At 39.2% G+C, this 17,629-nt stretch overlaps 1 protein-coding gene across 2 annotated transcripts in view; it reads left to right on the forward strand.

Moving 5' to 3' along the window:
- MYBPH (myosin binding protein H) overlaps positions 1-17,629 on the forward strand; it is a 32,140-nt gene that overhangs the window by 1,867 nt on the left and 12,644 nt on the right. For both annotated transcript variants that reach the window (XM_081949405.1, XM_081949406.1), the window contains exons 3-6: positions 3,361-3,528; positions 9,302-9,390; positions 12,064-12,262; positions 16,291-16,430. In XM_081949405.1, the coding sequence (XP_081805531.1) occupies positions 3,361-3,528; positions 9,302-9,390; positions 12,064-12,262; positions 16,291-16,430 (596 nt within the window). The remainder of the gene's footprint in view (positions 1-3,360; positions 3,529-9,301; positions 9,391-12,063; positions 12,263-16,290; positions 16,431-17,629) is intronic.

A 17,629-nucleotide genomic window follows, 5' to 3' on the forward strand; every position in this document is an offset into this window, starting at 1 on the left:
TAAATTCTCCTGTTTCAAATAGAATTTTTGTAAGAATTCCTTACATAGGAATGTTAGATAACATATAATGGAAGCTGCCAAAATGTTCCTCGTAGGTATGCCATAGTTCAAACTCACGGCGTCACGTGACATATTGTCACATGACGTATTGGGACTTTTTTCCCCTTCGCTAAACTGGGGGTGGGGGTGGCTTGTGACGCTTCCGGCCTATGGGCCAGGAGTTTGACAGCTTTGCCATAGTTGCCCTGCAAAAACTCAGGTTATCACTAGGTGGAGCAAAGAGTGAATGTTTGTTTCTGTCTTTTAGTGACCCTCAAAGGTTTTCAGCTTATAGAGGAGGTCCTCAAAGTGCTTGTCTGTAACTGTCATAAGTTGTGATGGTCATAAAGCAGGTCACTAATGTGACTGAGTCAATTTTACAACATTTTTATGGCAGTTGTTAAGCAAACCAATTGTTTACTATGGTTTTGCTGAAAACTGGAAGTATATACCAGTTTTCTGGGAAAACATTGTAATGAATGAAAAGGAAAAAAAGTAGATGCAGGAAACTGCAGACCTATCAGCCTGACCTCAATACCAGGAAAGTTTCTAGAAAATATAATCAAGCAACGAATTAGCGAACACCTAGAAGCAAACAAAGTAATAGCCAAAAGCCAACATGGGTTTCTCAAAAACAGATCATGCCAGACTAATCTTATTGCATTCTTCGACAAAGTGACAAAATTAGTGGACCAGAGGAATGCTGTCAATATAGTTTACTTGGACTTCAGTAAGGCATTTGATAAGGTAGATCATAACCTACTACTAGATAAAGTAGAAGAATGTGGGTTAGACAGCATCACCACCAGATGGATTCGTAACTGGCTGACCAACCGCACTCAATGTGTAGTCCTCAATGGAACTGCATCTACATGGAGGGAAGTATGCAATGGAGTACCCCAAGGCTCTGTTTTAGGCCTAGTACTCTTCAACATCTTCATCAATGATTTGGATGAGGGAATAAATGGGGAACTCATCAAATTTGCAGATGACACCAAGCTGGCAGGAATAGCCAACACTCCAGAAGACAGGCTTAAGATACAGAAGGATCTTGACAAACCTGAACATTGGGCACTATCTAATAAAATGAAATTCAATGGTGAAAAGAGTAAGGTTCTATATTTAGGCAAGAAAAATGAAATGCACAGGGACAGTATAGGTGGTACCTTGCTCAACAGTAGTAACTGTGAAAGGGATCTTGGAATCCTAGTGGACAGCCATTTAAATATGAGCCAGCAGTGTGCAGCAGCTGCCAAAAAAGCCAACACAGTTCTAGGCTGCATCAACAGAGGGATAGAATCAAGATCACACGAAGTATTAATACCACTATATATTGCCTTGGTAAGACCACACTTGGAATACTACATTCAGTTTTGGTCACCACGATGTAGAAAAGATGTGGAGACTCTAGAAAGAGTGCAGAGAAGAGCAATAAAGTTGATTAGGGGACTGGAGACTAAAACATATGAAGAACGGTTGCAGGAACTGGGTATGTCTAGTTTAATGAAAAGAAGGACTAGGGGAGACATGATAGCAGTGTTCCAATATCTCGGGTTACCACAAAGAAGAGGGAGTCAAACTATTTTCCAAGGCACCTGAGGGTAGAACAAGAAGCAATGGATGGAAACTAATCAAGGAGAGAACAACTTAGAATTGAGCAGAAATTTCCTGACAGTTAGAACAATTAATCAGTGGAACAGCTTGGCTCCAGAAGTTGTGATGCCCCAACACTGGAAGTTTTAAAGAAGATGTTGGATAGTCATTTGTCTGAAACAGTATAGGGTTTCCTGCCTAGGCAGGGGGTTGGATTAGAAGACCTCCAAGGTCCCTTCCAACTCTGCTATTGTGTTTATTGTATTGTATTGAAATCTGCTTTGGAAAGTCTGGCTTAGGACATTTCATTTATGAACAACTCTGTACAATAAGTAAATGATATATTGATGCCATCATAGCTAAGTGGATTTAAAAAAAAGATTGTTTCACAACATGTTACAATGACAATAAATGATGAATAAAATCTGCTAAATTCATCTAGCTTAGATGAGGTAACAGCTGATTATTTCCTTTTTTGATTTTGAAAAGCAGATGGTTTACAAAGATTGATTACATGGGGTGTTAGAAATACAGGAGGATGAATAACTTCATATAAATATATTACATTGAATTTAGCTGTTGGCACTGCTTACAGAGCATATTCTGTTTCAAACTGTTCGTGGAATATTTCATTTCAGCCAATTTCAGCTTGTATGAATATATTACTATATTGCATAGCCACTTGATGAGTTTGGAGGGCTATTGTATTTTCTCACTGATTATATTTCAAACTATTAATCTTGAATCGTTACATTTTTGTCAACATGATAAAAATGCCCACAAAAGAAGATCTAAATAATACCTAAAAGTTTTCATGGTAACAATAAGGAAATTGAAACAACAGGGAGCGAAACCGAGAGCTGAGATTCTATGCAGTGCAGTGGTTAAAATGTTGGACAAGGAGCGAAGACACCCAGGTTCAAGTACACCCTTGGCTATGGAAGCTTACAATCCATCACTCTCAGTCATTTGAGGTCACAGGGTTGTTGTGCGGAATATATATATAAATCCCAGTAAGGGTATGGCTAGCTGATGAGAGCTAATTAGCTCGAAATAGATCTATACTAGTCTCCCTTTATTTATTTATCAGGTATGCTGGTTTTGTTGTATTCGGGTCTTTTCCCGTGTAAGGTTGAGATTGTCTTTGCAACGTTTCGGCAGGATCTCACCTGCCATCTTCAAGCTATATATATTGTATTTGTACTGATAAATAAATAAAGGGAGACTAGTATAGATGTATTTCGAGCTAATTAGCTCTCATCAGCTAGCCATACCCTTACTGGGATTTGAATCCGGGCTGTATATATCTTAGGCAGGAGTCTGATTTGAACCAGGGCTGTATATATCTTAGGCAGGAGTCTGATCACATATACTATATGTGATCAGAAGTAGATAGGTTGTTAGACAACATGACTTTGTATTTCCTTGTGATAAATTATTTCTCTTCTATACTGTACCTAGTCGAAAATATCTTCTTCTAGGCTCAGCGGTTTTCTTCAGTTTCTTTTTTAAGTAAACTGAGGGGACTTTCTCAGTATTTCCAAATCTCATGGTTTCCATCTTCCACTCTTCCCAAATCACGTCAAATACCTCTGAAGAGAATAAGACTTCAGAAGGCTACTTTTTTGGAAGATAATAAAGGTCTCAATTTTCCTGAACAGTGTTTTAATATCAGTTCTTTGGCACAGAATTGCTTGCTGCTGATCTTTTTCCGCATTTTTGTTTTAGCAACCAACTGGGTGAAAGCCAACAATAAGCCCTTTCTTTGTATTCGTTACACAATCCACGATTTAATATCTGGAGATAAACTTCATTTTCGAGTGAAAGCTGTAAAAGGTAATGCAGTTAGTCTGCCAGCAGTTCTGGACCAGCCGCTTCTCATCAGAGAAATTCTTGGTATGTATCTGTAAGTGTTTGTGTGTGTGTGTGTGTGTGTGTGTGTGTGTGTGTGTGTGTGTGTTGTGAGCATCTGCGTGTGCACATACAAGGATAGTGCTTGGGAGAAGAAATATTTTTTTCAGGCAAGTTGTCTTTTGACCCACTAAGATAATCATTCCTCCCATTGAGTTTAATTTTAAAAATGGCTTAGAACATAAAACAAAGACAATCTCTAACCTTATTCCATGTCAACCAATTGTCCTCAAACTAGCAGTCCATAGTGCATTTTGGTTTTTAAGAAGCCAGAAGATCTGCCACAGATTACCAGCACAACAACATTGACTCTTTATTACAGCCAAAGGTCAGTCACTTAAAACAGTCTGTAAGCACTAAAAAATCCAGACAGTAGAAGACTACATAATAAAAGTGGTAGAGAGAGTGTTACAACTGTTGAGACAAATGGATTAACATTTTGCTGGCAACTATTCTTTGTCTGCAATGTTGTCTGGATCTGAAAGAATGCAATTTAGGATTTCACTTAAAATATTGGCTGTTTTAAAACATCGGCATTTATATTGTCAGAGCTGAGCAGATGGACCGTTTTAACAACACATTCTAATGTGAGCAAATGTGCTATTCCTATTTTTGACAAACAATATTTGAAGCTTTAGGGACAGTTTTAAATTTCATGCTGCCTTACGAAAATCATAATGTGGGCGCTGCTTGATATAATCTAGTACATGTAACTCATATTTTGTCACTAATAGTATTCATGTTTTCATCCGAACCAAGATTGTAATGACTCACAATTGGGTGTCATTTTCTTGCTCTCTTATGTTCCAGGTTATTTATTTGATATATCTATTAAATGTGTATAAAATGTTTTTCCCAGTTTAACATGATAATTTATTTTTTAAAAAATCCTAATGCTGATGGGAGATTTAAAAATGTAACAATAATCCCACAGTAAGAATGCAATGTAAAATTGATCAACTGCAAATGCAAAGCATTCAAGTATTTATTCTGCAATTTATATGCCACTTAGAGCTTCATGGAGAGGGAGCGGCTAACAAATCTAATAAATCTAAAATCTAATCTAAACCTTCCAGAAAAGCTCTGAGCTGTTTTCAAATGGTATGAAAGTAAAATAGAAAGAACTAGAAGAAGTAACCAACCTCCCAAACCAGGGGTGGGTTCCGGCTTCTGTTACTGCCGGTTTGCTCTGGGATGCGCTTCGTGCGCACGTGCTTGATGCATGTTATGCGCACATGCGCAGTAGTAAAAAACTTGCTTCTGCGCAGAAGCAAAAAACAAGATTGCGGCACCTATGGCGCCACCAATAGAACTGGTTCAGGGGCGTGGTCAGCCAAATTACTACCTACTTGGCCGAACCAGTCTGAACTGGTAAGAACCCACCTCTATCCCAAACCCAAACCAACCGCCATTTCTTAGGCACTGAGAACAATTCTAGCAGCAGTGTTTGTTTATTGCTGGGATTGGACCCACAACAGGCTTTCCAGGACCACAAGGCCTTGATGGTTTTCAAGAATGTTCACATGGGGCTTGTGCTGGGGTTACTCGGATGAAGCATTACTCCAAACGAAAGGAACAGCTACAGAAGAAGTCATGTCATTGTTCTGATGACTGCAATCCCACAAAGATGGGATTTAAAGATTCTTTTCCCACTAGATCTTATTGCACAGGCAGAAATCTTTTGGAGAAGACAGTCCTGCAGTGTCCAAGTCCTGAACTAGAGGATTACTGATCACAAATAGATAAAACAAAATGCTAACATAATTCAAGCACTCTGAAGGGCAGACAAATCTTGGGATGAGGCAATGTGGCTGCCAGATTGCTCTCACTTGTGGATACCCTTTGTAAGGACCTTGAATCAGTGACGGGCAGTGAGGTTTATGGCTGGTGAGGCTGGTGACGTCATCAAATTATCATCATGAAGGGAGGACTGTGACAACTTTGATCTTTGCAAGCGTGCAAGCAAAATACCCCAGGATCACGGTGGCGGGGACAGCAACTCCTTTCGCTGCGCTGCGGAGAAGAGCCACAGGAAGGAGGGGAATTGGACAACGTGTGCAGGAGGCTCCTCAGCGCCAGCCATGGTCCCCTTCTCCTGCATACATGGTCCCATTCCCCTCCTTCCTGAGCCAACATGAAAGGGACCATGGCTGCGCTGATCTGAGGCTGGCGCTGAGGAGCCTCCTCAGCGCCAGCCTCAGATCAGCGCGAGCTGCGGTCCCCTTTCCCTGCACACGTCGTCCCATTCCCTTCCTTCCTGAGCCAATATGAAGGGCTGCCTCCTGCACATGTGGTCCCATTCCCCTCCTTCCTGCGGCTCTTCTCCGCAGCGCAGCGGAAGGAGTTGCTGTCCCCACCACTGTGATCCTGGGGTATTTTGCTTGCACGCGCTAGAAAGAGATGAAAGAGAAAAGGGGAGATTTTTTTTCTTTTCATGATGAAAGTGGTGAGGCTCTGCCTCTCCTGCCTCCCCTGACTGCACATCACTGCCTTGAATGAGTCAATATTGAGTAAGTATTAAATAAGTATTTGCAAGAATTACCTACGTAAATTTAGCTGTCTACAGACCAAGTTTGCAAGTTTACAACCTGGACTTGGAATTGGGCCTGAAAAAGATTGGAAAGCCAGGGAAAACATGACACGAGTAACATATTTTTGGGAGCTTGGAGAGTTAGAAGAAATCTTACAGTGTATCTTCATTTATTTTGGATCGTATCTATTTGAGTTACCACAGCATCAAGCCCACTGCCTACTATTGGGCAAAATAACGGTGTTTGCTTTGGGGCATTGTCTTTATTTAAAACTGTATGTTAGCTGGAAATGTTCATCTCTTTGCAGCTGATAATAATCAAGACTGGTTTTCCAAAAACTATGATAAGGCTATCCTGCAGTATATATCACATTGTTATATGCTTGTACAGGTAGCCTTCCACTTAAAACAGTTCATTTAGTGATCATTTGAAGTTACAATAGCACTGAAAAAAGTGACTTATGACCATTTTTTCATACTTACAGCTGTTGTGGCATGCCCATGGTCACGTGGTCAAAATTCAGATGATTGACAAATTGACTCATATTTATGACGGTTGCAGTGTCCTGGGGTCATGTGATTACCTTTTTTCTTCCAACAAGCAAAGTCAACAGGGAAGCCAGATTCAGTTAACAACTGTGTTACTAACTTGACAACTGCCATGATTTACTTAACAATTGTGGCAAGAAAGGTTGTAAAATGGGGTAAAACTCAGTTAACAAATGTCTCACTTAGCAACAGAAATGTTGAGCACGATTGTGGTTGTAAGTCGAGGACTATCTGTCATTTAAGTGCTACTGCATTTGCAAACGAAGAATCTAGAGCAAATTGTTCTTGCATTTGGCTGGTTGACTAAGAAGATTGCTTTATCTATACCTCTGGGAACCAATTAATGTAGAGTGCTTGCATTCTTCTATAGCGGCAATTAGGACCAACTGTGAGAGTATCTTAAACCCTAAGGATTTTTTTATATAATTAATTTCAAATTAGCTTTCTAATAGTATCATATTTTAGCTCAACTAGGTGCTCTGGTTTTCAATGACCCAAATGACAATAATGCTAACCTCATTGCAATAGCATATAATTATTGCTGTCTCCAAGTCCCAGCTTTTATTATTATTATACAATTGTAACACAGCGGCCAGTTGTTTCTCCAGATTTGGCATTGATTACTAGTCGGTCCCCACCCAGGGGCCTAGGACGTCGTAACGTATTTTCGTAATATACGTGCAGATCCAAGCAGTGCAGCCTTTTGCATTTGACTAATGGTGATTTTGTCAAGTTTTAACTGTTTTAAATGTAATTCCAGTGCTTTTGGAATAGTTCCCAGTGTGCCGATTACCACTGGAATTACCACTGCTGGTTTGTGCCATAATCATTGAATTTCAATTTTTAGGTCCTGGTATTTCGGGTTTTTTTCATGTTCCTTCTCGTCGACCCTGCTATCACCTGGTATTGCGATGTCTATTATTGTAACCTTCTTTTTCTCAACCAGTGTGATGTCTGGTGTGTTATGCGCCAGTATTTTGTCCGTTTGTATACGAAAATCCCATAGGATCTTGACCATCTGATTTTCGGTGACTTTTTCAGGCTTATGTTCCCACCAGTTTGTTGTTGTTTTAATATTATACTTTTTGCACAAATTCCAGTGAATCATTTGTGCTACTGAATTGTGCTGCTGAGTATTATTATTATTATTATTATTATTATTATTATTGTTGTTGTTGTTGTTGTTATTATTATTATTATTATTATTATTATTATTATTATTATTATTATTATTATTATTATTATTATTATTATGTTAATCTTTGGTGAGATTCACAGCCTTTGGGGCTGGTTGGTAGCTCAACAGCTCGAGTCCTAACCAAGGGCCTAGGAACTGTTAAGGTAACGTCGGAGGATATAAGTTGTTCCAAGTAGGGTGGTTTTTTGTAGAGTCAGAATGTTCAAGTCAGGTAAATTTAGAATTTTCAAATAGCGAGGTAGCCCTTTAGGTATTGTTCCAAGGGCTCCAATTACAATTGGGACAACACACGATTTCTTTTTCCACAATTGCTCCTTTTAAGAGAAAGAAAACCTTCTGGCATTGTAAAACAGAAGAGTGGCAGATGGGAAAAAAATAAACGTTAAAAATCAAATGTTCCAGATTTTCTTTCATTCTAAATGTCTCCCACCCCTCTGAGAGGAGGATTTCTCTACATCTATAGGAAGCTTTAATCTAGAAATTCAATTTGAAGACATTTCAGTCAAATCACTCCTTTAAAATGAATCTTTGAATCAACTTGGTCCCTTGAATCAGGCATCTTTGTGCCAGCTTGATGATTTAGCAAACCTTTGTGCATTAAACCAATTTATATTAAATCAATTTATATCACTTTATAATGCCTTGGTAAGACCACAGTTGGAAAATTGCATCCAGTTTTGGTCACTACAATATAAAAAATATGTTGAGGCTCTAGAAAGAGTGCAGAGAAGAGCAACAAAGATGATTAGAGGATTGGAAGATAAAACATATGAAAAACAGTTGCAGGAATTGGGTACATCTGGTTTAATGAAAAGAAGGACTAGGGGTGACATGATAGCAGTGTTCCAATATCTAAGGAGCTGCCACAAAGAAGAGGGAGATCAACCTATTTTCCAAAGCACTTGAAGGTAGGTAAGAAGCAATGGGTGGAAACTAATCAAGGAGAGAACCAATCTAGAACTAAGGAGAAATTTCCTGATAGTTAAAATAATTAATCAGTGGAAAGATTTGCCTCCAGAAGTTATGGGTGCTCCAATATTAGAAGTTTTCAAGAAGAGTTGGACAACCATTTGTTTCCTGCTTGAACAGGGAATTGGAATAGAAGAACTCCAAGGTCCCTTCCAACTCTGTTATTCTGAATCACAATCCTAAATTAAAAGGTTTTGATGAAAATCATGTCAAAATAAATCTAGCTGATTCAATAATTCAAATTACTCAGAAATTTTAGCTGGATCAATACTTCTCTATTTTTATTTTTTGTTTGAAAATATGGAAGGTCATAGAGGTTTCATAACCTGCAATGGTGGTACCTACGTATTTTAATGAGAAACAGTGCAGTAACTATTGATCATAAGGGGAAAAATTCAGAATCAAAACAGGCAGTATCTTTATTGGAGCAACTAAAGTTGTACAAAATTGTTGTTCACACAACAGACTCTTACAAAATTGGTAACATATTGGTATAATTTTGCTTTTTCCAGAGCAGCCCAAGATCCGACTTCCACGCTACTTAAGAGAATTGTACCTGAGGACTGTGGGGGATACAATAAACCTCTTGATCCCATTCTGGGTATGTGAATTAGAATTCCTTTGGTATTATCTCTGCTCTTTTGGCCTTGTCTGTGGAAAAGTTTTTGAATTCTGTCATTTATTCTGGAGCACAAGGTAGCACATATAATGTTTCCTGCTGTTTTCCATAGAACACTATTTGGAATAGAGAGAGAGAGAGTAGGAGGCTCAAGGTCACCCAATGAGCTTCTCACTGTGGATGGTTTTAGAACCTGGGACTTCCTGATCCCAATCAAGCATTTTAACAATTATATATCATAAGCATCACTTAAGATGCAAATGTGAACAGATTGCAGCGTCACCTACACTGAAGTAAATGGGATTTCACTGGGCAAGACAGAAGAAATTGACTTGATTTAAGTTTTGAAAGAAGTCTAACTCAGTGGTGAAATTCATTTTTTTTTTACTCCTGGTTCTGTGGCCATGGCTTGGTAGTGGGGTCCTGCGACTGAGTGGCTGTGGCCAACTTGATGTTACTCATGGTCACTCCCACTCAGTCACATGCCCTCACCACAGAACCTGGTAGGAAAAAATGTGTGTATGAGTCTATTCACAGCAGAGCTACTGCTCCCTTTATGGTCCCCCCTGGTCCACTCCCTCCCAGAGACTATCTGAAAGGGACAGGCTGCAGCATCTCTGCTGTGAACAGAGGGAGAAATGTTTGGATTGTCTCTGCTGCATTTAACGCTGAATTCTGTGGCAGAGACAATCTGAATGTTTCTCCCTCTGTTCACAGCAGAGCTGCTGCTCCCTTTATGGTCCTCCCCCGGCCCCCTTCCTCCCTGGGTCTCCCTTAAAGGGACAGGCTACAGCAGCTCTGCTGTGAATGGAGGGAGAAATGTTTGGATTGGGTGGGCAGATCGAACGGCCGGAAGAGGTGAGCCGGAAGAGGTGAGCGGCAACAGGGCAACCAGGCAGGCGTGGGCAGGGCCACCAGGGATTTTTGCCACCAGAGAACTAATGCCAATCGTCCCTGCTGGTTCGGCCAAACTGGGAGGATTTCACCCCTGGTTTAACTGCCCTTGAAGATGTGTAGTTGAATGAGAGAAATGTTAATAGGTTTAGACAAATGGAAATACTATAATTCAGAAAAGCAAGTTAGATCTAGAGACACAATCCTACACAAGCCATGAAATCCTAAGGTTTAGCCCAAATTATTCTTTTTGCAGTCTGAATAGTTGACAAGTTTGGAATTCATAAGAGGATTTGATTTGTATCTTGCCAATCTTGTGAAAGCTCTCATTTCTTAGCAGTTGATCGCTGAATACTGAAATGTATTCTCTTTTACCTAAGTCAACCTCTTTTGTTAAAAGGAGGTTGCTATCTACATTCAGAAAGAACAAGCAATATTCTCCAGTCCAATAATGGAATAAAAAGTGTCTAAAATAGCTCTCTGCCAAAAATAAGAAGCCATGTGGATTGGCACAGAGAGGCTTCAAAAAGGGCGCAGAATTCCATGCATTTCCTTGGTTCTTGGATATTTGCAGACAGGTTCTACCATGGACCTCGAACCTTCCCTTCAAAGAGCAGCTGGAGCTCCAACTTTACTGGGGTCACATTTGTATTACTATTAGCTTATCTTAATGTTGTTATTGGTGGTGTTCATAGTTTAGAGTGCAAGAATTTTAGGTAAATGTTTTTTCACCATTATTTATTTTATCTAGATATATATTTCAGAGCACGGTACAGAAAGAAAAAGAGATTACTCTTTTATTACAATCTGTCATCATTATTATCAATGCATAGCATGCATAAAGTACAGATAAAGAGTGTATCACTTATTTGCAGATAATAAGCAAGTCTGCAGAAGTCTCTTGGTAAGCTGTATAAATTAATACATTAGATATAGCTATAACATTTCTGTAGTATCAGGTTGTTTTATACAACTCATCCAAGAAATCAGGAAAGAGCAATAAAAATACATACGCCAATGCAAAATGCATAATCACGGAAAACAAAACAAAACATTTTGATAGTTCTATAATCACAATAACAAATATATTCATTACAGTGGGTGTTGTTAAATCTTCTATCAAACAAAGTAAATGTAAGGTTTAAATCATCAGAAATGTTTGGAAAGGTGATGTTTTTTTCTATAAAATTGATGTTACATCATTTCTGTATTCTCAATGCTGAATTTTGCAACAGAGGCAGCTGTTTACTTATCTACCCTCCTATGAACAAGTCCTCCCCCCATCCCCTGACTCACATACAGAAGATTTAAACAAAAACAATGGTTTTCAAGTGATAATATATCAACAGCTACTTAACATAAAAATGAAAATATTCTTGCTTAAAAAATTCAAGATTTAGATAAAATAAATGCCTTCCTGTAAATGATCCACCTCTGAATGAGCTAATGGAAAATGTGATTCAATATTATAGTTAAATCACAGACAGAGAGTGAAAGCAAATTAATTATGGTTTTTGGGTAGAATTTGAATGTATTTTTCCCCATGAGATTTTTAGTCTTCTAAAGTAGGTTGGCTTCATTTTTGAAACCTGGCCTTAGATATCCTGCTCATTAGTATTTTAATAAGCACTGGCCTACTGTTAATCCTCATGAAAAGCCCCAAACTGAATGATGCTGTGGTAGATTAAACTTTGTTTGTAAACCTTAGTTAAATAGAATAATATGTAATATGATCCATTCATTTTCATGTCCATTTCTTAGGGAAAGCCAAAGCCACAAGTGACCTGGACCAAAGAAAGCCAACCTTTAGACCCAAAACAAGTTGTTATACGCAACACTGAGAAGGATTCTGTATTCTTTATTCGTGCAGCACAACGCAAAGATTCTGGAAAATACCAAATACATGTTAAGATCTTAGATGAATTTGAAGATGTGGCTACCTTTGATCTCCTGGTGATTGGTAAGGACAATAAACTGAGTTGATAAATTTTCTAATATTAAAATGGCATAGATGTTTCTTCATTGAAGCAAGCGTCTCTAAAATGGGACTCCCTATAGTACAATTTTTCAGGGTACCAACTGGTTCTAGTATAATTGGACATTGGAGGATTGATTGTGATATAGTCCTTCTATTATATTCTTTCTTCTATTTACATAATTATTTAAATGAAAGTTTTAGATATGAAAGAGTAAGAGCTGTTTTTGCTCGTATTAAAGCTATACCTCCCAAAATGGAAGGTATAGGATCGTGATGGCGAACCTATGGCATGCGTGCCACAAGTGGCATGCGGAGCCATTTGTTAGGGCACGCAAGGCGCTGCCCTGTCAGCTGGCCAGCGCGCATGCGCACGCTGGCCACCTGAGTTCACCTTTTTAAAAGCTATTTTTCGCCTTGCCCAGGCTCCAGAGGCTTTATAGGAGCCTGGGGAGGGCGAAAAGAGGCTCCCCCGCCCCCCCGGAGGCTTCAGGGACCGTCCCTGAAGCCTTCGGAATGCTTAAAACCACCCTCCGAGCAACCCAGAAGTCACTTCCGGTTTGCTCGGAGGGTGGTTTTAAGCGCTCCGAAGGCTTCAGGGACCATCCGAGGCTTCCCTGATGCCTTCGGAGCGCTTAAAACGACCCTCCGAGCAACCCGGAAGTCACTTCCAGGTTGCTCGGAGGGTGGATTTAAGTGTTCCGAAGGCTTCAGGGACCGTCCGAGGGCCTCTGGGGGGTCGGGGGAGGCTCTTTTCGCCCTCCCCAGACTCCTATAAAGCCCCTGGAGCCTGGGGAGGGCAAAAAAAAACATGTAAAAATGGGGGTGTCGCGCGTTGTGCGCGCATGCACACTGGGGGTGTCGCGTGTTGCATTATGGGTGTGGCACACCCGCACTCGACCCCCCTGCGCTCCCCCCACTTGTGGCACGCGAGCCAAAAAAGGTTCGCCATCACTGGTATAGGAGCTATCCCTTCCATTGAAGATGGGGCTAATGGGGAATCTTAGCTTGAAAGATTCTCTTTTTTTGCAATTTTTTAAGATTTTCATTAAACAAACAACACTAAAAAAGAAACATCTTACATTACATCTTGTAGAAAGTGTGTTAATTGGTTACAAATAACTTTCGTGCATCTCTTCCACAGTCATTGCTTATATTCATATCAGATATCAAAAATTCTTTATGAATCTTACTGTCAACATAGCATAATTCTCATTTGACTAAAGTTGTTTTAACGTCCTTTAACGTCCTAAAATAATCCATAGTTAAAAACACAACCACCTGATGGCATTTCATTAGTTATTACAAAAATCATCCAATAACCTTAAGCCTTTATAACATATTCTAAATAAAGATTTGTTAACAAAGTTTCTATGCCTTTTTTTTCAAGTCACTGTTTACAATTTGTGTCCAAGTTCCTTTTGTTATGTAGTGCATATATATATATCATTAACTGGATCCCTTATTATTATCATTCCATTATTTATTGTTATAGTTAATGTTGATTAACAGAAAATCCTTTACTATTTATATCCAACTTCCTCACATCCAGCCAACACAAAAATGTACCTTGTTGCCATTATCAATTATTTATTTAACATAGCAATCTAAAAATTACTAAATTGCTACTTATTAATCACCAAACTTAGCTACTTTTTTATTATCAACTTTCATATATCAACCTGTGTCCTTCCAATAGGCATATAGTCTTATTTCTTTTGCCATTTGTGGAATTAATCTTCTGTTTATTTCCTTAGTAAAGTTTTTATGAACATCTCTCCGCACCTTGTTACTTGTTGCATCTCTCGGGTAATCTCGGTGCCCTCCATTTGCTACTTTAATTAATTTATCTTTGGTTGTTGATCGTGCTTCTGGTAAGGTTTCTCTCCTTAAAATCATCATTTTCCCCTTTTTTCTTCTTCTGTGCCTTGAAATTTTGGGTAGAGCTCCAGTCCATCAAATTCCCTTTTCCATACTCCCATTTTTTTTTTGCTTTCAACCACATTCTTTCCACAAATCAAATCATCAGTTTTCTTATCTTTGTATTCATTTTTCTCTTCAATTTTTGGTGCTCTATCTCCATCATTTTTTTCTAGTAAAAACTCTATCTTCTTCTCAATTCTCCCAGTTACCTCCAGTAAATTTTGAATTCCATCCCAAATATTTTGCAAAATTAAAGTTTCCTCTTCTGAAAATTGATCCATATTTCCAAATTGTAAATTGCTGCCACTCTAGCTTTCCAGACTTTTTTTAATATTTAACTTAAATGCAAGATCATTTGTAATCTTCACAAGAAAGGGGTTCCGATTTTTCCCCCCTCTCCCAGTGCCGATAAGGCTCTCAAAGGACACCTATGGAAGCACTTCATGCCCTTGGCTCTTATCACTTTTAATTACAGAGCTCTGAAGTACAGAAACAGTAAGATCAAAGGAGAAACAGGAGAAAATGCGTAGTTTCAGAAACTCTAGCCTCTAGCCTCTGAGCGACAGTATTGCTTCCTTTCACTCTCTAATGTTGTCTCACGCTTAAGGGAAACAAAGTTCTTAAATGGAATTTAATAGCAAATAGTAGAAACTTTTGTTAAAATAGAGAAGGAGATTTTACTCCTTAAGTTAAATAGTAAAGCAACAAAACATAGAAGAAGAAAAACCGGTCCATTCACTAAAAAGAGGAGAGAGAAAAAGTTGCGAGCACTTCAACCCGCAAAGTATAATTACCAAGAGAAAAAAGAAAAATATATACTATTGAAAACAATCCAATGGAGGTTAATTTCGTTGCTTACTTCTTCTGTTTAAGGATTTAATTTAGCTTAAAAAGAGAATTTTGGGGGGACAGTCTTTTTCAAAACAGAAAGGATTCCTCACCAAATGGACACACTTTCTCTTTCCACTTTCCTTCCGTTCCGGAGCTGTCCCAACTTCATCAGCCTGGTCTGCCTTTTGTCTCCAGCTTGAAAACCTTCTCTTGGATCGATTAGGGACTTTGCGGGGTCTCTGAGGTCAGCAAGACGTAGTCTTCCTGTTCACCATCTCTTCGGGACGGTTTAGGTCGGCCACCCAGCGGCAAAAGTATCGGCGGCAGTCTCAGAGCATCAAGACCGCACGCCCGTTCTGTCACGATGTTGGCTCCTCCTTCCAGTTTGAAAGATTCTTAGAGTCCTTGTTTAATGACCACTCATTCAGAACCATTTGTAGTTACAACAACTGAATGAGTGGTACTTATGATCTATCCTCAAAGTTCCAATCTTCTCAGCACCCCTGTAGTCCCATAATGGTGATCTGGGCGCTTGGCAACTGGCTCACACATATGATGGTTGTAGTGTTCGGCATTGTATAATCATCATTTCCAGCCTTCCTTGCTGGCTTCCCACAAGCAAATTCAATGGGAAATCTGGCAGGGAAGATTGCACGTCATGCAGGTAAATTGCTCATACTCTCTCCCATCCAGCAGTAGCCATCCCCAACTTAGTGGTGCCTACATCGCACTGCATGGACCAACTGTACCTCTTCCCCCACCTGGCAGCAGCCACTTACCTGCCTGGTGGCTTGCTTGCAAGCCAACCAATAAGGACCAGCAATCCTTGTTTAACAACAGCAACCAGGAGCCTCAGAATTGCCACTGCTAAGCGATGTGGTTACGGGATGTTGCGCTTTACAATTGCTTCACTTAGCAATGGAAATTGGCATCCCAATTACCATTGTTACCTGAGGATAATCTATACAGTATTTTGTTTTCTGTTGGAAAGTGAAGTGAAAGTGAATGCTAAAGCAGGCAGGAAGTTCCATGTTTAATCTTCATCATCTCCAGAAAGGATTGGAAAAGACTCTTGACTGTAACTTTAGAAAGCTGTTTCCAGTCAACATTAACAGTATTGAGCTAGAGAAATCAATGGTGTGACAATGTTTTGTCTTGGCATTTATTCTGGTGTCTCTTTTGCATTAGCCTGTGATTCAGGAGAAATATGGTTATACTCTGTGTGTGTGTGTGTGTGTGTCTCTCTCTCTTCTTTTTAGAGAAACCAGGCCCTCCTGAGAATCTGAAGGTGGTAGACACCTGGGGCTTTAATGTCGCATTAGAGTGGAACCCACCCCAAGATAAAGGCAATGCTGATCTCAAGGGCTACACAGTCCAAAAAGCAGATACGAAGACTCAAGTAAGAGCTATTCAGTGCACAAAAAACAGCCTTTTTAAAAGAAAGAGGTCAGGAATGGGGGAAAGTGAAACTAAAGATAATGGTGACTCTATAGCCATTCTCAATACACATGCTTCAATGGACTTAGCCAACCTATTACAATGCCATTTATGATACGTTTTTACCTTAACCAAAACTTAGAATATTATTGATCAGCTGCTTTAAGTCAGCAAATGTCATTTATCTTTCAAGCGATATTCTTCCATTTAGGCTATGTCTGTCTAGGCCCTGATTTGGCTTAGACTGGGACTAAGGGAAAGAACCATTCTAGAATGTTAGAAAGACTTTGCTAATACCTTCCTTTCATTACATAATTTTATTCAAACATTATACAGATAGTACTTAACATACGACTGCAATTGAGACAAAGACTTCCATTGCTAAGCAAGGTGGTTGTTAAATGAGACTTGCCCAAATTTACAATCTTTTTTGCCACGATTGTTAAGTGAATCACTGCAGTTGTTGAGAATCATGAGGTCATTAAGTAAATCCAACCTTTTTTTGAATTTCCCACTGGTCTTGATTTTGATACCATCAATTGATAAGATCAATTTATGGCGTAATGAACTCCTACATAGAATTTGCCCCCAGCTGGATTAGGGGGTGAATGGAAATTAGGTTAGGAAATGAATAAGAGTAATGTTATGTTATGGAAAATCGCTGAATAGTTGTTCTAATCTTTTAAAAGTACAATTAATTGGGTCAGTACCTTGCTATGGAAAATGAAGGTAAATCATGGTTAAAAAAAATAGTAGTTTTTTTTTAAACTGCTAATCAACTATAGTAAATAACTTTATAAATCAATGTTTATTTAGTCCAGCAGATATATTTCCCTTGGGAATCTTTCTTTCTTCAGTTCTCCAGTAATAATAATACATTTTAACAGACGTTGTTGCTGGCTGTTCATTCAAAATCCCTGAGACAGACTTGGTTCCTCAGCTATTTCTTTAAACCTGGGTTTGTGGCATGTTGGTAGAAATATATTTTGCAATATTTCTATTCATGTACAGTATATGTCTTGAGATGTAAATCACACACACACACACACACACACACACACACACACACACACAAATGATGGGGATGTGGTGGCTCAGTGGCTAAGACGATGAGCTTGTCGATCAGAAGGTCGGCAGTTCAGTGGTTCAAATCCCTAGCGC

This window comes from Natrix helvetica, assembly GCF_964273705.1.
Source record: "Natrix helvetica genome assembly, chromosome: 3".
NCBI classification, from domain to species: Eukaryota; Metazoa; Chordata; class Lepidosauria; order Squamata; family Natricidae; genus Natrix; species Natrix helvetica.